This window comes from Rhineura floridana, chromosome 18, assembly GCF_030035675.1.
Source record: "Rhineura floridana isolate rRhiFlo1 chromosome 18, rRhiFlo1.hap2, whole genome shotgun sequence".
NCBI classification, from domain to species: domain Eukaryota; kingdom Metazoa; phylum Chordata; class Lepidosauria; order Squamata; family Rhineuridae; genus Rhineura; species Rhineura floridana.
In genome coordinates, this window is record NC_084497.1 from 23,590,190 (window position 1) to 23,610,365 (window position 20,176).

The 20,176-nt window shown below is 47.0% G+C and overlaps 1 protein-coding gene across 1 annotated transcript in view; it reads left to right on the plus strand.

The window, feature by feature from the left end:
- The window catches only part of TTLL10 (tubulin tyrosine ligase like 10), a 36,838-nt gene extending 19,201 nt beyond the window's left edge, over positions 1-17,637 (plus strand). The window contains exons 5-12 of the mRNA XM_061601534.1: positions 261-375; positions 615-700; positions 1,250-1,421; positions 4,782-4,953; positions 9,432-9,572; positions 10,347-10,463; positions 14,766-14,859; positions 16,808-17,637. Coding sequence (XP_061457518.1) covers positions 261-375; positions 615-700; positions 1,250-1,421; positions 4,782-4,953; positions 9,432-9,572; positions 10,347-10,463; positions 14,766-14,859; positions 16,808-17,637 — 1,727 coding nt within the window. The remainder of the gene's footprint in view (positions 1-260; positions 376-614; positions 701-1,249; positions 1,422-4,781; positions 4,954-9,431; positions 9,573-10,346; positions 10,464-14,765; positions 14,860-16,807) is intronic.
- Positions 17,638-20,176: the final 2,539 nt, after the last annotated feature.

Consider the following 20,176-nt stretch of genomic DNA (forward strand, 5'->3'; position numbering starts at 1 on the left):
AATCATTGGCTCTGGCTCCACCTACTGTTGGGCTCCCTGCACTCTGCCCTACCAGTCTCAACAGCCACCAGCCAACACTGCCTACTGGATAAGTAATAGGTATGGCAGTCAAGTAACCTGGCGTCACCAACAGGAGGGCCACAGGTTCCGCCACCCCGTCTCAGCCCTCAGTCCAAAGGCCACAAAAAAGTGGCACATCACATCTGCGGTCTATCCACCCATCATGCCACACTCTGGCTCTTGCCATTCCTCCCCCACAGGAGAACAGCTGCTTTACCAGATCCCTAACAACAAGATCCTCACCACAAAGATCGGCCTTTTGATGAACCTCAGAGAGTATGAGCGGGTGATGAGGAAGATCAGCAGAACCACAAAGTGAGCCCTAAATTCTTAAACATGGGCCTTTATTTATTTTATCCAGGATGAGGCACCTCAGGCCCTCTGGGGAGACAGGGTGTTGGCTGTCCCCATCAACAGGCTGCCCCACTGTAGGCATGCGCCGTGCGTGGACAGTATTAGAGGCTGGGGTAGGGCATGAAGACTCCACATTGATGCGGATCCTTTACACAAGGAACAGGCAGGTTTGAACCCACTCTTATCCTGCGTTTTTGCAGGGTGTTGATAATGGAGGACTTTTTCCCTGAGACTTTCCGCCTGGACACCAAAGACGAGAGAGAAATCTTCTTTGAAATATACGCAGGTGAACAACATGGGCTTTGAATGCTGAGCCAAACCCCCCTCCCAAAGTGAAGAGATCCATTTAACCGTATTTTACACTCTGCCCAGGTGGCCTCTGATTAGCTGCACCCTTTTCAAGATTCAGCTTCTGGACCAGAAGAAAGGTGTTGCTGTGGATCCCAGATGATGGAAACGATTCCCAATTGGAATGGTTTCCAGTTTGGAGGACCCATTTTATTATTTATTTATTTGAGGATGACATTAGTAGCCCACCTATCCTTCAAGGAGCTCAAGGCTGCACACATGGCTCCCTTCTCCTCCATTTTATCTTAACAAGTCCTTATACTGAATAGGAACACCGGCTCAGCACTGGCTGCACTGGCCGGCAGCAGCTCTCCAGGGTTTCAGACAAGGGGACATTTCTGGTCCTACCTGGAGATGCTGGGGGTTGAACCTGGGACCTTCTACGTGCAAAGCAGGCTCTCTGCCGATTGAGTGATGGCCCAGTTGGAGGTACTGGGCTAGATGAACCCGTAAGACGCCTTCTTGCGTTTTCCCTTTCTCTCACTAGAGCCTCAGATCTGGATCTGCAAGCCCACCAGCTCGAACCAAGGGCGAGGGATCTTCCTCCTGAAAAACCAAGCCGAGGTCAACGACTTGCAAGCCCGGCTGCTCAGCATCGAGGAAGACCCTCTATACAAGAAACTGCCCTACAAAATACCCCCCGCGAGAATCGTGCAAAGGTAGAGAATGCGGCAACGTGGAGGTTCTGTTAACGGCTGTCCCGAGTTCCCAGCTACTTGACTGGCTGGTGAGAAACGCCAGATGCTCTTTGGGGAAGTGAACCTGCGTCCCTCAGCTGAAGGCCAAGGGATGGGGCCGCTTGGGGAGATCTCCTTCTCAGGCTGGCTTCCTTGCAGACATTTCAACTCCTGGAATGCAGTTGATGTAGCAATGCCTGTACTGCAGGGGTGGGGAATCCTTTTTCTGTCTGAGGGCCACATTCCCTTCTGGGCAAGCTCCCGGGGGCCACATGCCAGTGGCGGTTGGGGCCAGACGCAAAAGTGGCGAGGAATGAAAATAAATGTTTCCTTTGTCTAGTAAACTTGCTTCTTGCACGCATGCACGCACACACACACACACTCACCACACACAGAGACCCCTCCATCCTCCATCCTGACAACCAAAAGGTATCACAAGAGTTCAAAGACACATTGAAACCAGGCATTGAAACTCAAGGAAGCTGCAATGCAGGGCTGGTGAGGGGTGTGGCCTGGAGAGAGAGGGCGTGGCCTGGGGAAAGCCTGGGGGACTGGTCCATTGGGGCAAATGGGGCAGTGCCCTTCCAAGCTCAGTCTGCCCTCAGCTGACCCATGATTGGTTGGAAGGAAGAAGGCATGCAAGTGGGGCCTTCTCGTAACCAGTTGGGGGTGACTCTGCTTGCCATTGGCTCTCATTCCATCTATTGTTGGTTTCCCCGCCTCCTGCCCCACCAATGGCCACCAGCCACCAAGGGCCATGTACAGTCCCAAGGGTCACATACAGAGGATGGCCCCTCCAGGCCTGAGGTTCGTGTGTGTGTGTGTGTGTATGCGCGCACACACACACACACACACACACACACACACACAGACTCCTCCTGTTTAGAATTCCAGTCTGCTATCCATGCCCTTTCCTAGAATATTCCATTCCATTTCCACACTCTCCAAATAGTCTGTCAGCATTCCGTGGCCACTGAGCATGGGCTGGTTTTTGTTTTTTTTTAAACCCTTACTCTCAAAGTGTTTTTGTAATTGTGCAAACCTTGAAGTCTGTACAAAGGAAGAGTGATCCAACCTTCCGCCGTGTATGCGGGTTGCAGCATACTGCTTCTGTGGAGGCCAGTAAATCACACAGAGAGGTGGCAGGCAAACTCAGTGGGTGGGCACTCCAGGCTGACGGCAGGGTTTTCTATCCATTCTCTTCCTCACAGCATGAAGCTTGAGCATCCCTGGGTCTAAGGACTTCCTGCCATTTGTAGGATCAGAGCCTTTCCATCAGCAACCTAGTTTTATTTTCTCTGTTTTCCTTCTTTTTTTAATTTCATGTCATCGGCACAGACAGATCATTAGCATTTTAAACAGGTGGCAGAGAGAGAAAAAAGGAGATCAGAGATTATTTCTGTCTGGAAATCGAAGGAGAGCTTCAAAGGGATAAATTCGTGCCAAAGAGTTTGCATTGTGTGAGCTGAATAAGCTTCTAATGCTCTGCCGATATTGTTAGCTGAACATCTGCATTCACCTCCCTCCGTGTCTAACCAGCTTCCTAAAGAAGCGGAAACTCTGGGGGGTTGGGAATCAAGTCTAACATGTTGCCCATCATAAGCTTTTTATTACTATTTATGGTATTGTTTTTAAAAAATACATTATTCTTTTTAAAAAATGCAGTGCCTAAGACCAGAATAATCAAATCAAACAAGCAAGAGCTCAGCAAGCGTTTTCCTGCAGCCAGGTCAATTGCACAGATAGTTTAATGAGGGCGCTTCTTCTGAAGACACTCAAATGGAGCAATCTTGACAAACAACTCCTCAAAACGCATCTGTTCCATTGGCTGAACTAGGGATGGGCGAGAAAGCCGATTCAGTTCGCATTTCAAGCTGAATCTATCAAATCTGCACTTTACGAAACAATATGAGCACCGAAACACAGCCAATCCTTCGAAATGCACACTTAATCAAATTTTGCACTGCAGTTCACCACCCAAACAATGTTTACACAAATGCCTCTGTTGGGGGAAAGTGTGCATAAAAATGAACACATGAGTGAAAACAGCATGGAAAAATTGCTTGCAAAAATGTGTACCAAACTGACAACAAAAATGTGTTTATTAGGAGAAATTCACACTAAAATGCAGGAGAATTTTCATGGATTTTTTTTTAAAAAAAATTGCAAATTGCTGCTCAAATGTGGAGAACTGAACCTAAGAATGGAAAAAAATGAGAAACAGAAAGAACCGAACTTGACAGGTCGTTCCATCCCTAGTTCCAGGTATTTTACTGAACATACAGGTGCATGTATCAAATCAAATCAAATCTTATTATAGTCAACAGACCATTGAATCATCAGATAAAAACACATTATATTATTACAAACTCATTTAGGATAGATAGATAGATAGATAGATAGATAGATAGATAGATAGATAGATAGATAGATAGATAGATAGATAGATAGATAGATAGATAGATAGATCCAGTTCAATAAACAAAAGGATAGATAAGATTGATAAGCTCTGTAAATTTACAAAAGAAAGAGAAGATTGGATAGGTAAGTGGACAGAATAGACTGGATGGATGGATGGACGGACGGACGGATGGACGGACGGACGGACGGACGGACGGACGGACGGATGGATAAAATAATACTAATTTTTAAAAAAGTTACAAAGGACAAAAGATCACACAATTGATTTGGCGACTATCAAACAATCATAATATGAATAGCCACGTTCAGGGATTTGGCCACTTACTCTGTAATTAACTTGTTAGTACCCTGAAGTAATATATATATATATATATATATATATATATATATATATATATATATATATATATATATATATATGAAATACCTGAAAGTGATGGGCTGTATTTAGACATTTTAAAAAATAATATACAGCATTTATGTGACTTAAGTGGCATTTCAGATATATCTGTGAAGGCATGCTGGAAATACACATGATTGTATATGAAAAATAAAATAAAATAGATTTAGAAAATGAAATTAAAATTTTTTTTTCACATTTTTGGGAATCCTGACCAGTGAGTCACATTTTTTGAGTCTTTTTTTGGATTCCTGACCTGGAGTCAGGATTTTTAAGATTTTTCAGAATCTAGAGTGGGAAGTCACGTTTTACCCCCTTTCCCAACAAATTGGTTCATGAGCAGCATTTTAGGACACTTTGGGGCAGTTTTGAAATTTTCCACATTTTAGGGAATCCTGACCCATGGGTCACAGTTTTTGACTTCTTTTTTTTTATTCCTGACCTGGAATTACATTAGTGAAGATTTAATTGGCCCACAGGCAGTTGCCACAAATGCTTGTCCTTGCCATCCCTCCCCCCAGGTATATCGACAAGCCACTGCTCTTAGAGGGGAAAAAGTTTGATGTCCGCTCCTACCTCCTCATCGCCTGCACAGCGCCTTACATGCTCTTCTTTGGCCACGGCTACGTCCGCCTCACATGCCTGAACTATGACCCGAAGTCAGAAGACCTCACTTCTCATCTGACCAATCAGGTGAGGAGAGAGAGAACATCAGAAAAGCCCTGCGGGATCAGGCCAGTGGCCCACCTGGTCCAGCCTCATGTTTTCACAATGGCCAATCAGATGGCTCTGAGAAGCCGGCAAGCAGGGCATGAAGGCAGCAGCCCTCCCTCTCTGTTACTCATCAAAGCATAAGTAGAGCCTGGCTGCTGGATCAGGCCAATGGCCCATGTAGTCCGACCTCCTGTTCTCACAGTGGCCAACCAGACGCCCCAAATGGGAAGCCCACAAGCAGAACCTGAGTGCAACAGCAAGTGTGAGTGTGGTTCCCAGCCACTGGCATTCCAAAGCATCCTGCCTCCGACCATGGAGGGGAGAACAGAGCCATCATGGCTAGTAGCTATAGATAGCCTTATCTTCCATAGGATTTATCTAATCCTCTTTTTAAGCCATCCACTTTGGTGGACATCATTGCCTCCCACAGCATTTTTATCAAGGTGTGAGTAGCGCACCTCATTTTTTACCAAAACAGAGAGCACTGATTATGATGATGGATTTCATTTATGAATCACTTCCCATAAGGCCTACCGAAGCGACTTGCAATATAATCACATATATAAAAGTTACCTGTAGATAGATAGATAGATAGATAGATAGATAGATAGATAGATAGATAGATAGATAGATAGATAGATAGATAGATAGATAGATAGAAACTACATCCAGTTCAATAAACAAAATGATAGATAAGACTGATAAGCTCTGTAAATTTACAAAAGAAAAAGTTGGATAGGTAAGTGGACAGAATAGACTGGATAGACTGATGGATGGATGGATGGATAGTTAAGTTCTGGAAATATAGATGCAGATTAGCACTCAGTTCAGTAAAAAAGGATAGATAAGAGTGATAAGATCTGTAGAGGTAGAAGAAAAGAGATGACAGGGTAGGCAGACAGACAGACAGACAGCTAGATAGCTAGATAGATAGAAAAAACAGTTTGAAGCAACCGCACATACATAAACCTCTTTTATGTATGTTTCGCTTTGCTGAGTTAAGACTGTGGTTACATTAAACTTATTTACTAGTCTCTCATCTGTTACGTATCACTGGCAGGAGAAATAAAGCACAGACAAGGGCGGATTTCGCCACCCCCCTCGTTCCGGGGACAGGTATCAGAATATAAGGGCCCTCCCTCTGGTAAACAGGGGCATCTGGAACATATGTGACCCCCCCCTCTCAAACCCCCTTGGCATCGCCTTCCTGCAGCTTAATGCTCTTGGAAAGATATCCGTCTCATTTTCCTCACTTAAACCGAGGTGTTTGCTCAGCTCGAGATTCAGGCTACCTCGCCGGCTCTGGGGAGACCCCTTTGCCACAAAGGACGTCAAATGAGGGCCAGGTGTTTTTATTCAAAGAAGCGCCGGTGATGAATCCTGCCAGGGGGTTGGGTGGGGCAAGGCAGCTCACTCCGGCACAGATGGTGGCATTGACAACACCAAAATCCAAGCCCGCCCACCCCCTAAATTGCACCCCACGGAGCCACGGTTTCTATTTCTGCTCCACCCGAAGGGTGAGGGGCTGGGAGGGAACGCTTTGGCTTTTTGGATTTAGAAGGGGAAACCCGTAACGTGGATGGAATCAAAAGGAAGGCATTGGAGTTTCACTCTGGCCCCATCTGTGCCATACTTTCAAGGCAGAATCACGCCACTCTAAACAGTCATGGCTTCCCCTGCAAAGAATCCTGGGAACGGTAGTTGGTGAAGGGTGCTGAGAGTTGTTAGAAGAGCCCCACCCACCCTCACAGAGCTATGGTCTCTAGAGCGGTTTAACAGTGAACCCTTCTTCCCAAGGAACTCTGGGAATTGTAGCTCTGTGAGGGGAACAGGGGTCTCTAGGGAGCCTACAAGAACATAAGAACATAAGAAGAGCCTGCTGGATCAGGCCAGTGGCCCATCTAGTCCAGCATCCTGTTCTCACAGTGGCCAACCAGGTGCCTGGGGGAAGCCCGCAAGCAGGACCCGAGTGCAAGAACACTCTCCCCTCCTGAGGCTTCCGGCAACTGGTTTTCAGAAGCATGCTGCCTCTGACTAGGGTGGCACAGCACAGCCATCACGGCTAGTAGCCATTGATAGCCCTGTCCTCCATGAATTTGTCTAATCTTCTTTTAAAGCCGTCCAAGCTGGTGGCCATTACTGCATCTTGTGGGAGCAAATTCCATAGTTTAACTATGCGCTGAGTAAAGAAGTACTTCCTTTTGTCTGTCCTGAATCTTCCAACATTCAGCTTCTTGGAATGTCCACGAGTTCTAGTATTATAAGAGAGGGAGAAGAACTTTTCTCTATCCACTTTCTCAATGCCATGCATAATTTTATACACTTCTATCATGTCTCCTCTGACCCGCCTTTTCTCTAAACTAAAAAGCCCCAAATGCTGCAGCCTTTCCTCATAAGGGAGTCGCTCCATCCCCTTGATCATTCTGGTTGCCCTCTTCTGAACCTTTTCCAACTCTATAATATCCTTTTTGAGATGAGGCGACCAGAACTGTACACAGTATTCCAAATGCGGCCGCACCACAGATTTATACAACGGCATTATGATATTGGCTGTTTTATTTTCAATACCTTTCCTAATTATCGCTAGCATGGAATTTGCCTTTTTCACAGCTGCCGCACACTGGGTCGACATTTTCATCGTGCTGTCCACTACAACCCCGAGGTCTCTCTCCTGGTCGGTCACCGCCAGTTCAGACCCCATGAGCGTATATGTGAAATTAAGATTTTTTGCTCCAATATGCATAATTTTACACTTGTTGATATTGAATTGCATTTGCCATTTTTCCGCCCATTCACTCAGTTTGGAGAGATCTTTTTGGAGCTCTTCACAATCCCTTTTTGTTTTAACAACCCTGAACAATTTAGTGTCATCAGCAAACTTGGCCACTTCACTGCTCACTCCTAATTCTAGGTCATTAATGAACAAGTTGAAAAGTACAGGTCCCAATACCGATCCTTGAGGGACTCCACTTTCTACAGCCCTCCATTGGGAGAACTGTCAGTTTATTCCTACTCTCTGCTTTCTGCTTCTTAACCAATTCCTTATCCACAAGAGGACCTCTCCTCTTATTCCATGACTGCTAAGCTTCCTCAGAAGTCTTTGGTGAGGTACCTGAGTGCTACAGCCCTGTCTCTACTTGCGATTCCCGGCAACTGGCCTTCCAGGGGTTTACTGTCTCCGACAGGGGAGATAGAACATAGCCATTGTGGCTCGAAATGGGGGAGAAATTTGATTCACTTCTCATTCAAAGCCAAATTGATCACATCTGCACTTTCCAAAATAAGACAAGAACTGGAACGCAGCCATCCTCTGAAATTTGCACTTTTCCGAATTTTATGATGCAGTTCTCCAGGCAAGCAAGGTTTACAAAAAATGCATGGATGACAGGAAAGAAAAACAAAAACAATTAAATAAAATTAGTGAATATTGCATAGCGTAGTAGAACTGTCACCATCCAGCTGCTGTAGTGGCCCCTCCCTCCTTCCCCCAACTGTCACCACAGGGGCACCTGCAGCAAAACCATCCCGACCTGAGAGGAGAGAAGAAGCAGTAGCAGGCTCTTCTTAAACAAGCGGTCTTTTCCGTTCGATTGTAACTTTTTTCAAAAAATCATTACTTATTGTAATAATCTTACATAAACCGCTTTGTGAGGTCCGCCTGAAAAGCGGTATATAAATGCCTTAAATAAATAATACACATTAGTACTATAAAAATGAATATATTACATACAAAAATGAATCGTATTAGTAGAAAGTGCTTGCAAAAAAAATGCGTACATGAGTCAAAACCGCAAAGCACAATGTGTTTATTCGGAGAATTTTCGAAGAATTTTCATGAGGACATTTTTTTTAAAAAAACCCTGCAAATTGCTGCAGAAATGTGGAGAACTGAATTTAAGATTAGAGAGAAATGGAGAGAACCGAAATTGACAGATTCTCCCATCCCTAGTTGTGGCCAATAGCCACTGATGGCCATATCCTCTGTGAGTTTGTTGTACTCTTGTTGGATGGCTTGAAAGGGCGATTAGACCAAATTTATAGAGGATAAGGCTAGTGATGGCTACTAGCCATATTGGCTAAGTTCTCCCTCCGCTGTTGGAGGTAGGGTGCCTTTGAATACCAGGTGATGGAGATCACAAGTTGGTTCTGGCTCCACCTACTGTTGGGCTCCCTGCATTCTGCCCTACCAGTCTCAACAGCCACCAGCCAACACTGCCTACTGGATAAGTAATAGGTATGGCAGTCAAGTAACCTGGCATCACCAACAGGAGGGCCACAGGTTCCCCCACCCCTGTCTCAGCCCTCGGTCTGAAGGCCACAGAGAGGCTTCCTATGGGGCATCTGGCTGGGCACTGTGAGAACAGGATGCTGGCCTGATCCAGCTCTTCTGATATTCTCAGGAGGCTGGGGGCAGAGCCAGCCCATAACATTTTGCTTCCTCTGCCAACTATCCGCAGTATGTGCAGAAGAAGAGCCCAATGTACAGCCACGTCAAGGAGGAAACCGTGTGGCGGATGGACCGCTTCAACAACTACGTCAATGAGAGGCTCAGGCACATCAAAGGGCTCCCCAAGGACTGGGTCTTCAACGGATTTACCGTGAGTTTCCGCATGTCACTCCCTTCTCCTCACCCCATGCCTGTCACATCAGCGGCCAATGCACCAAGGTGAGCACAACAGGCCACTGCCCACTGTGGCACCGATCGCTCCAGGCAAAGTTTGGCTATGGAAGCAAAGGCCATCTGGCGGCTTGATGGACGGATGGAGGGATCTTCACAGAACTTGACTGGTGCCAATTCTAACACACCAAGGTTTTTTCCAGCCAGTGAGAGAAAGTGCCCTGGGTGTACGTCACAAAATGGCTGCCACGGAGAATGTGGCATCACAAAATGGATGCTGCACCTAAAAGAGCGGGAAAAGGGATCAAGAAATGGCACGGGTGCCAGCCACAAAATGGCTGCCATGGAGGGTGTGGCACAAAATGGCTGCTGTAGAGGTGTGGCATAACACAAAATGGCTGCCACACCTAAAAGAGTGGGAAAAGGAATCAGGAGTCTCCTAATCTCTCAGCACCCATAACAAACTACAGTTCCCAGGATTCTTTGGGGGAAGCCATGGCTGTTAGAAGTGGTATAGTAGTGCTTTAAATATATGTGGCCTAAGTCGTGTCTATTACTTTCAATGAGTCTACGTTGAGTAAGACTGAGCTGGCTGCACCCCAAGGACTGGAAACAGGTAGATTTGCCCTTCCTAAAGCTGAACCCTTTGTTGTTTACCTGTTGTGCTGTTTCCTGCTTAAAAGAGGCCTTGCGGGGCAGCAGGGGGGAGACTTCTGGGATATCCCGAAACATGTGGTCATCCGGTGTCTTTCAGAAGAGAATGAAAGAAATCATGCTCCAGTGTTTTTTGGCGGTCAAGTCCAAGCTGGAATGCAAGGTGGGCTACTTCGATCTCATTGGCTGCGACTTCTTGATCGACGAAAACTTTAAGGTACATCCGTGTTGCCAGCCTGGCTGGGCTGTGGGGAGCCTGTGGGGAGGAGCCTGTGGGGAGGTGGCTTGAAGGAGGTACAAGAGGTACATGTCTCCACGCCCAGGGCCTGAGGAGAATGAGGAACTCCTAGCATGGATAAGGAACCCACGGACCTGGATACTGTGGTCCCCTGTGGTGCACCTCCAGGTCTTTCTGAATGGTCCTTGAGACTCTCCCCAGGCCACACCCCACACCAGCCTTGCTTGGCAACCTCCTTGAATGTTTGGGCCTGGCTAGAATGTGTCCTTGCACTCTGATCATGCCTTTTCCTGGCCCGGATGGAGGATAAAGAGGGGTGTGTCCACTTGTGTAGAAACTAGCCGACTGTAGAAAGGTAACATTTGCACTCATTGCTCCGCCAACTTTTCCCTCTGCCCCCGCCCACCTATGGCATATGTCCCCTGGAAGGGAATTCGGCCACCGGGCTGAAAAATGTCCCCCTGGCCCCTCTGTAGATGGTAATGTGTGTGTTGCTTCTTTATGGATGCCAGTTGATATTGATTCAGAGCGTTGGCCCATCCAGCTCAGTGTTGTTGACACTGACGGGCCCCAGCTCTCCAGGGTTTCAGACCTACCTGGCAATGCCGTTGGGGACTGAACCTGGGACCTTCTGCACGCACAGCAGATGCTCTGCCACAGAGCTGCAGCCCGTCCTGCTGACTTCAAAATGTGACAACGCAGCCATACTGTGATTGAGGAGGGCCCTCCTTCTCATTCTGCTGAATGGGGCTGTGGACATCTGCCCCAAAGTCCTTGTCCTGGTGGCACCATGGCAAATGGGCCTTGGACTCCGTGACCTAGCTAGTGTTAAGCTGGACCTTGAGCGCCACCAACTTCCTGTGGCCAAAGGTGGGAAGTGCAGGCTGACCAGCCATACCAAGCCAATGTAATCTCTGTGCCCTAATAGCCTAGCACAGGTCAGGTGATCTCTGCAAAACAGCCGATCTCTGCAGGTGACCTCTGCAAAACAGAGGTGTGGAGCCTTTCCCAGCCTGACGGCTGCGTTCCTTTCTGAAGGCCGCAGAGGGAAAGTGGGCAGAGCAATGGATGTAAGTTTTGTTAGCCTTCGTAGAGTAGGCTAGTTTCTGAGTGCACACCCCTCTCTGTCCTGCATCGAGACTAGGAAGGCATGAACAAAGTTCGAGGTCACATTTTAGCCAGGCAAAGACACTTAAGGAGGGCGAGTAAGGAAGGGGTGTGGCCTCGGGAGAGTCCCGAAGGCCAGATTAGGAAGCTTGGAGGGTTGCATTTGGCCCCCGGATTTAAGATTAGAAGATCCATCGCTCGGTGATAGAGCGTCTGCCTTGCCTGCCAAAGGTCCCAGCTTCGATCCTTGGTATCTCCAGGCAGGGCTGGGAGAGACCCCCATTCTACCAACTTCAGTTGGTGGCCCAGCTACGCCCCTATCTGGACAGGGATAACCTGGCGTCAGTTGTCCATGCTCTGGTAACCTCCAAGTTAGATTACTGCAATGCGCTCTACCTGGGGCTGCCTTTGAAGATGGTTCGGAAACTGCAGCTTGTGCAAAACGCAGCGGCCAGATTGGTAACGGGGACCACACGGTTCGAACCTATAAAACAGATTCTGGCCCGCTTGCATTGGCTGCCTGTATGTTTCCGAGCTCGATTCAAGGTGCTGGTTTTGACCTATAAAGCCTTACACGGCTTGGGACCACAATACCTGATGGAATGCCTCTCCCGATATGAACCCACCCGTACACTACGTTCAAGATCAAAGGCCCTCCTCCGGGTGCCTACTCCAAGGGAAGCTCAGAGGGTGGCAACAAGGGAGAGGGTCTTCTCAGTGGTGGCCGCCAAATTATGGAATGATCTCCCTGACAAGGTGTGCCTGGTGCCAACCCTGTTATCTTTCCAGCGCCAGGTCAAGACCTTCCTCTTATCCCAGGCATTTTAGCATGTGTTTTTAAATGGCTTTTTAAAAATGTGTTTTTTAAAAAATGTGTATATTTGTTTTTAATGTTTTTAATTGTTGTAAACCGCCCACAGCGCTATGGCTATGGGGCGGTATACAAATGCAATAAATAAATAAATAAATAAGAATTGAAACCCTTTAGAGCTGCTGTGGACGATACTGAACTAGAGGGCCAGTGGATGTGACTCAGCCTAAGGCCGCTTCCTAGGTTCCAATTAGGCTCCCCTCCTGTGCCTATAACAGCTTTCATGGTCAAGTTTGATTGGAACAACAAGGAGACCTTCTCTTGTCGGGTACAGGTGCCCGCGCCTATTTTTCCATGTGTGGAGAGCCAGAAGCACCTGTTGTGGCTGATTCCTTCCTCTCGTGCTTTTGTCAGGCCAGTCCCCAGAGCAGTTGCTTCTCCTCCAACCTTCACCCTCCACCCCGGATGCAAGGTGCAAAGAGCAGGCCTCTGATGTGGCACGGAGGCACTTGATGTAGCCAGGGAAGGTTGGCACCAAAACACAAAATCCTCCTCTTCTTCATGCAGCGGGTCAGTGGTGAGGGGAGGGCCCAAGGGATGCAATCTGTCAGGTGTCCCATTTCGCCCGTCGAGGTTGCTGCGTGCAACGCGCCATCGTTGTGCAAAAAAATCTGAGCTTCAGCCGGAGGATCTTGTGTCACTCCATTGTGGCCGTTCCCTCCTGTGCAGTTCATTGAAAGCTTTTGCCCCACAAAACAATACCCCGGAAGGCTAAATAAATATCTCCTCTGCGCTTTTTTTAACCCACGAAAGATGGATTAAAAGATGGGAGATGTATAGAAAAATAAAAGGATGGCTTTGAATAATTGGCTGGTATTCAGCCCTAGTTCTATTCAGAGTAGACCCACTGAGGCTAGTAGGCATGACTAACTTGGGTTCATTAACTTTAGTGGGTCTACCCTGAGTAGGACTTGACTGAATACAATCATGATTCACAGTAGAGAAATATTTTAATAAATTGCTTGTATTCAGCCAGGTCCTACTCAGGGTAGACCCACTGAAATTAATGAACTGGAGTTAGTCATGTCTATTAACTACAATGGGTCTACTCTGAGTAGGACTAGCATTAAATCCCACCCAAATTATGATTATTACCTAATAATAATAATGGACCTAAGATTTATTTATTTATTTAAATACTGCTTAACTATTTAAACGTATGTACTGCTTCATGCCCAGATGGTTTTTAAGCAGTCCACATAAAAACAACTGCACAACGTTGTTACGCTACGGAATAATTACAAATACACCCTAAGTAAAATGCAGAACAAAGCAATCCCATTGAAACACTAACATGTAAACGAGCATGATTAAAATGTGCAATAAAACATCCCGCTGAAACAACAGAGCCATTTAAAACAGGAGACTGGGGTCAAGAGAATGAGGGATTTAATAATAATTGCAACAAGGTGCACCCATTTAAAGAAATTATGGACAGTTATAATGAATTCAGTCTGCATATGAATACAAATAATTACATATGCGCCAAATGTTTTGTGATTATTTTTGTTGGGAACAGTTGTGCTCTCAAGAGAGCCAGTGTTCCCCAAGCTACCACTGTCCTCCCTTTTTTTTACCACTCTCTGAATGACGCAAGAATATACTGCTGACACTTTCCCCTTTCTCCGCCTTCCTTCCTTGATCTTATTCCGTGCCATTGCGTTGCAATATAGGCGAGATTTTGGTTTTAATTTGCAAGAGAAAAATAGACAGGGCTTCATCGCCCCCAAGTGGCAACGATAAAAACGTTTTCTCCAGAGCTGAGGCAAACTGGGAAATGGAAACAAATTGGTGGGGGAGGGGGTCACATCTGCACCGTACATTTAAAGCACATTTAAAGCACCTGGCTTCCCCTAAAGAACCCTGGGAATTGTAGTTTGTTAAGGGTGCTTGGAATTGTACTGTGAGGGTAAACTACAGTTCCCAGTTCAGAATTCAGGGGGGAGCCATGCACTTTAAATGTATGGTATGGGTGTGACCAGGTTTTTTTCCCCCTTTGGGTAGGAGTGTGTGCTGCATTTTTCAAAAAAAAAAAAAATCAGGGACAATGTAAAAAACACACCCTTCTTCTGCATTCCAGATTATGAGCAGTTATGGTTTAAAAGTTGTGTTTTAAAACAATTCTATTGCAAGCTCCTAGAGCCGGGATTCAAAAGCAAAAGTTTGACGCCAGCCAGTGGCCCTGAGGTTTAAACTTGCTACACGCCTAGGCCCTGACAAGAGACTCAAAGCCTTGATTTTAGGGCCAAAGATCCGATCGCTCTGTATGCATCTAAAGAGACAAATGTCATTTCAAAAAACAGGTCTGGCTTCTGGAGATGAATGCAAACCCCGCCTTGCACACCAACTGCAGTTCTTTGAAGAGCATCATTCCCACGGTGGTAAACGAAACTCTGGGTAGGCAGAACGAGACAATCCTGGGGTTGCGGAGGGCTTTCATGGGATTGGGGGTTAAAGAAACAAACTAACATCTGTAGGAACAGAATTACCAGATCTGCATGGCTCTCATAACTTTATTATTTATTTATTTAATTCGTATCCCACCCTTCCTCCCAGCAGGAGCCCAGGGTGGCAAACAGAGCAGTAAAACACTTTAAAACATCATAAAAACAGATCTTAAAATACATTAAAACAAAACAGCATTATTAGCTGCGTAGCAGGCCCAGCGCCAGGAATCAGCACTGTTGGGCAGTTGCTGGTGGCCCATGCTTTCAGAAGGGCCCACTGCAGAGCTCTCAACCCATTCAAATTTCCAGCTCCAGCCACCTGGACCTGAAGCCCTTTCAGCACTCCTTTGCCCAGCATTAGAGCCTGTGTGGCTATAGACTGGCTCCAGCCCAGTCCAGGGTAAAGATAAAAAACCATTAAAAGAGAGAGCAAGGGAGCCTTGGAGGTTGCCCATCATCAGTTAGCCCCTGGGCAACAGACTGAACAAGCACACAGGTCACCCGGCCACAGCCTTCCCCCTTCTGGGGTGGGGGGGAGAGGTACCGTATTTCGGTTTCAAGGTACAGCAATTATTTCTAAAATTTGCATCCGTATGTGCAAATCAGCGCTTGCAAATGTTATGCACAGCTGCGGTCATATCCCAGAATATCAGAGAGGGTAGGCCCCTGGAGAATATTCTGAAAAATGGCATCCTTCAACCTCTAGATCCCCTGAATTTCACCAGTCACTAATGGAGTGAAGAAGATGAGGACACAATTTTTTTTTTGGCTCAGCTCTTAACTTCCCTCTCCCGTTCACATAGGTGCCATGTCTATTTAGCTCCATCTCTCTCTCCTCCCCCAATCTCTGTTCAGTAGCTCCTTCAAGCCCACATTGACATTGCCAACTGCCACCCAAACTGTTCACTCCTTGTAGGCAACCCCTCTGGGCTATAAACAAGCCAAGTATCCCTAACAAAGAAATGGCCACCCAATCACCACAGAGAACAACATCATTTAGCATTAGGGATAGGTGACCCTAACAATGTTGGTTTCTCAAGCTTGTCTCCAACTGAGTCCTACTCAGAGTAGGCCCATTGCCATGAATGGACCTAAGTTATTCGCCATATTCAGTAACTTCAATGGACTAATTTCAGTTGGGTGTTAGAACAAATTAAACCAGAACCGTCACTAGAAGCTAAAATGATGAAACTGAGATTATCATACTTTGGACACATCATGAGAAGACATGATTCACTAGAAAAGACAATAATGCTGGGAAAAACAGCAGGGAGTAGAAAAAGAGGAAGGCCAAACAAGAGATGGAGTGACTCCATCATGGAAGCCACAGACCTGAACTTACAAGATCTGAACAGGGTGGTTCATGACAGATGCTCTTGGAGGTCGCTGATTCATAGGGTCGCCATAAGTCGTAATCAGCTTGAAGGCACATAACAACAAGTAGATGTGGGAACACGGAGAGTGAAACTTCAGAGTAAGAAACTGTGGGCTGTATTCAAACCTCAGTTTCTTACTCTGAAGTTTAGCCCTCCACATTTCCACATTATTTTAAAAAAAACAAACAGAATTCCTTATGAAAATTCATCAGCATTTTTAGTTTGAATGTCTCCTAAATATACATATTTTCTGGATGTTTGCAAAGCGGTTTTCCCTAATACGGTGCATTTTTGCATGCCATTTTCATGACTCTTATGTATTGTTATGCACACTTTGTATATGTATTTTTGGACACATTTACTTAGCCAGAGATCTGCACTGCAATCATTCAGAGAAAAGTGAAGTTTGAAAGACGGTTTATGTATCAGAAAGTGCAAGCTAAGTAGGTTTGCCTTTCAACGTGAACAGAACCGAAGTTCTCCCCCAAAACCTAGCCCTGACTCTCTCTGTGTGCTTTCTAGATCTGGCCATAGAGATCTTCACCAAGAGAGAAAAGGCCGAGAACATTTTGCCTTTGGAGTCCCTCTGCCATTTTGTGCTGCTGTACAACGGGGTGACCATGGACAATGGATTGTCACGGACCACCAAGAGTAGGACGTCTCTCCGTTCTCTGAGGAGCCACCGATCGCTCACCGACAACACCAGCTTCTGCAACAACAGCTACAATGCCAGCACTGGGCGCCTGGCAGAGAAGCCGCTGGCCAAAGCTTTGGAGAAGACACCCAAGGTGGAGCTATCCAGCCATTCTGAAGGGATCACCTTCCTGCCCAGCAAGGGTGTCCCCAGGGACACTTTGCCCATGCCCCAGATCCAGATCTCCATTGTTCCCAATGTTGCCTGTTGCCCTTCCGTCAAAGCCATCCTCCGGGGCAACCAAGTCTGTAGGAGTGGCAACCAGTACATCATCAAACATGTGCCGGCACCCTTGGACAGACACCCCATGGCCGAGAGTGGCGATGACAAGGCCAAAGCCACAGCTGGTGGCACTGCTGGAAACCCTTCCAAGGACCGATCCTATGCAGCTTGGTTCCAGCAAACGTTTGGGACCAAGTTCCAAGCGGCTGGTGGCAATGGGACAGCTGGCCCCTTGACCAGCTCGCAGATGGTCTCTCTTCATCTTCAGTCCAGTCTCCCTCCCACCCTCCCTGCCTTCCAGGAGTTTACCAGGCCCCTGCGCCAGCTCATGACTCACGCCAAGCTGCCGGCTGAGAGCGGGAAGGCCTTGGCCCTCAGCCATAGCTGCAGCGAATCGCTCCCGGATGAGAAGAAGGTCTCGTACCGTGGCTCTTAAAACCAAGATCACTTGTGTATTTCAAAAGCCCTCCTTTTTCCTATAAAGGACAAAAAAAAACACACAACCCATTAGCTGTGATGTATTTAAGCATTTTCTTATTAGAAAAAATTCAATCAGTTTTATTTTCTTTTTTAAAAGACAACCAAATCTATTTCTGATATCCTTCAAGAGGAGAAAACATTGCGAATGGTGCAAAATAAGCATCTGTCAATAGCCAAGACACAGATTAGCCTGTGATGTTGCTAGGTTCCGAGGCCTTCCCTTGGAGACCCTGTAGATGAATAATATGCAGCCACATAATTAGTTTGATATCTTGGGGTGCGCCGGCCAAGGTGTGCGCGGGGAGGAGGGGCAGGGCAAGCCTTATTTGTTTTGTTTATTAAATGTATATAGCCACCCAGGGCCAGCACTAGGCATGACTGGGCCCTTTGGCACCAGCCTGCCCTAGCCCTGTGGCATCCGCCTGCAGGGCCCACCTACCTCTCCCATCACCTCATCTTAACTGTTTGCATGCTGCATGCTCATGCATACCATCAACCAAGATGGTGGCGGGGGCTTCCTTAAGGGGGCCGATGCCCCCGCTCCCATCTTAGTTGATGGCGGCAGGGACGTTAGCCCCTTAGGGAAGCCTCCGCTGCCATCTTGGTTGATGGCAGGCATGAGTGCACAGCTCGCAGAACATTCCCAGCAACAGGAGAGATAAGTGGGGCGTGTATGCAAGCTTATTGAAGGCTGCACAGTCTGTATGGGGGGGGTGCCTGGGAGCTCCCTGTCTGTGATCTATGGCAGAGTCAGGAGTTGACGCTGCTGTGGGACGCGGAACGGGAGTGCTACCCTCTCACCTTAAGGAGGGGCCCCTCTAAGCCGCAGGGGCCCTCAGCCAGGGCCTGATCCAGCCACCCTCTGGCACCGGCCCTGGAGCCACCCCTCAGTAAATGTTCCCTGGACAGCTTCCAAACAACCGATATCTATGGATATTTCAGTTTTATAACTGTCACAGCTCCTTTCAAAGCAATGGCGGCTGGTACCCATTGGAACTGGTGGGGCGGAAGGCAGGGAGCCCAAACATGAGCCAAGGATTGGCTGAGCCAAAGCCAATGACAAGCAGAGCCAACGACTTCAAGTTTTGTCTCCATCCTCCCATCTGCTGAGTTCTACGAAGGCAGCACTGAGACTAAGGAGGAGGAAATTGACAGCCAGGGCCACTACCGCCCCTGGACTGAATGAGGGCAGGCTGAGGGTGGTGGGGCAGTGCCCTGTTCATCTTAGCAGACCAGCCTCCACTGCTACAAAGGCTCCAGGGATTGTAGCTATGTGGACGGGATGCTGAGAAATCTCCACTGGACATTACTCTCTGACCTTCTCAAGAAGTTTATCAGAAGAGCCTCACTGGGTCAGATCTATCACATATCCAGCACTGGCCAACCAGAGGCCTCTGGGAATCCCACAAACGGGGCGTGAAGGCAGTTGCCCTCCCCTGTTGTTCATCCCTGACTCCTGATAGTCCGAGGTATATTACCACTGAATATACAGGCTCTGTTTAGTGCTTATGATTGATAGTCATGCATCAGGATTGAGGAACCTGTGGCTCTCCAGGTGTTGGACTCCAGCTCCCATGACCCCCAGCCAGTATGGCCAGTGGGCAGGGATGATGGGAATTGTAGTCCAACAACTGGAGGGCCACCAAGTTCTTCAACTCTGCCATCAATAGATTTCATTTTCCACTGTGAGCTCTTTGGGACACGAGGCGACGGTTAAATCATTAAACTATTAACTCGGTGGTGTCATGATGCCTGGAGATTCCTGGGATATTTTCATTCACCTCGCAAATGGATTGAGTGGACAGAGAAACGGTTTTCTCCTTCCCCCCCCCCCCATAACACTAGAATTCAGGGCCATCCAATGAAGCTGAATGATGGAAGATTCAGGGCAGACAAAAGAACTGACTTATTTGCACAGCGCATAGTTAAGCTGTGGAATTCGCTCCCACACGAGGCAGTGATAGCCACCAACTTGGATGGCTTTAAAAGAGGACTAGACAAATCCAAGGGGTAACGGCTATCAATGGTTATTCTATATTTCACCTCCACTGACAGAGGCAGAGATGCCTTTGAATGCCGGTTGCTGGAGACTGCAGGAGGGGAGAGTGCTCTTGTGGTCTTCCCACTGAAGCAACTTGTTGGCCACTGTGTGAACAGGATGCTGGACTAGATAGGCCACTGGCCTGATCCAGTAGGGCTCTTCTTGTGTTCAAATGTTACCATCGGTACATCTCTACCTTACAAAGGTTTGTGACGGTATGTGCTTGAAGGTCATGGCTTCCTCCAAAGAATTCTGAACATTTTTGTTATTGTAAAAAGAAGTTTTTAAAGAGTTTTTTTTTAAAAAAATGTTTTTAAAGATGCTTTGTTTTAATATATTTTTAAAGTCTGTTTTTATGATGTTTTAAAGTGTTTTTAGTGCTTTTGTTTGCCGCCCTGGGCTCCTACTGGGAGGAAGGGTGGGTATAAATCAAATAATAAATAAATAAAATAAG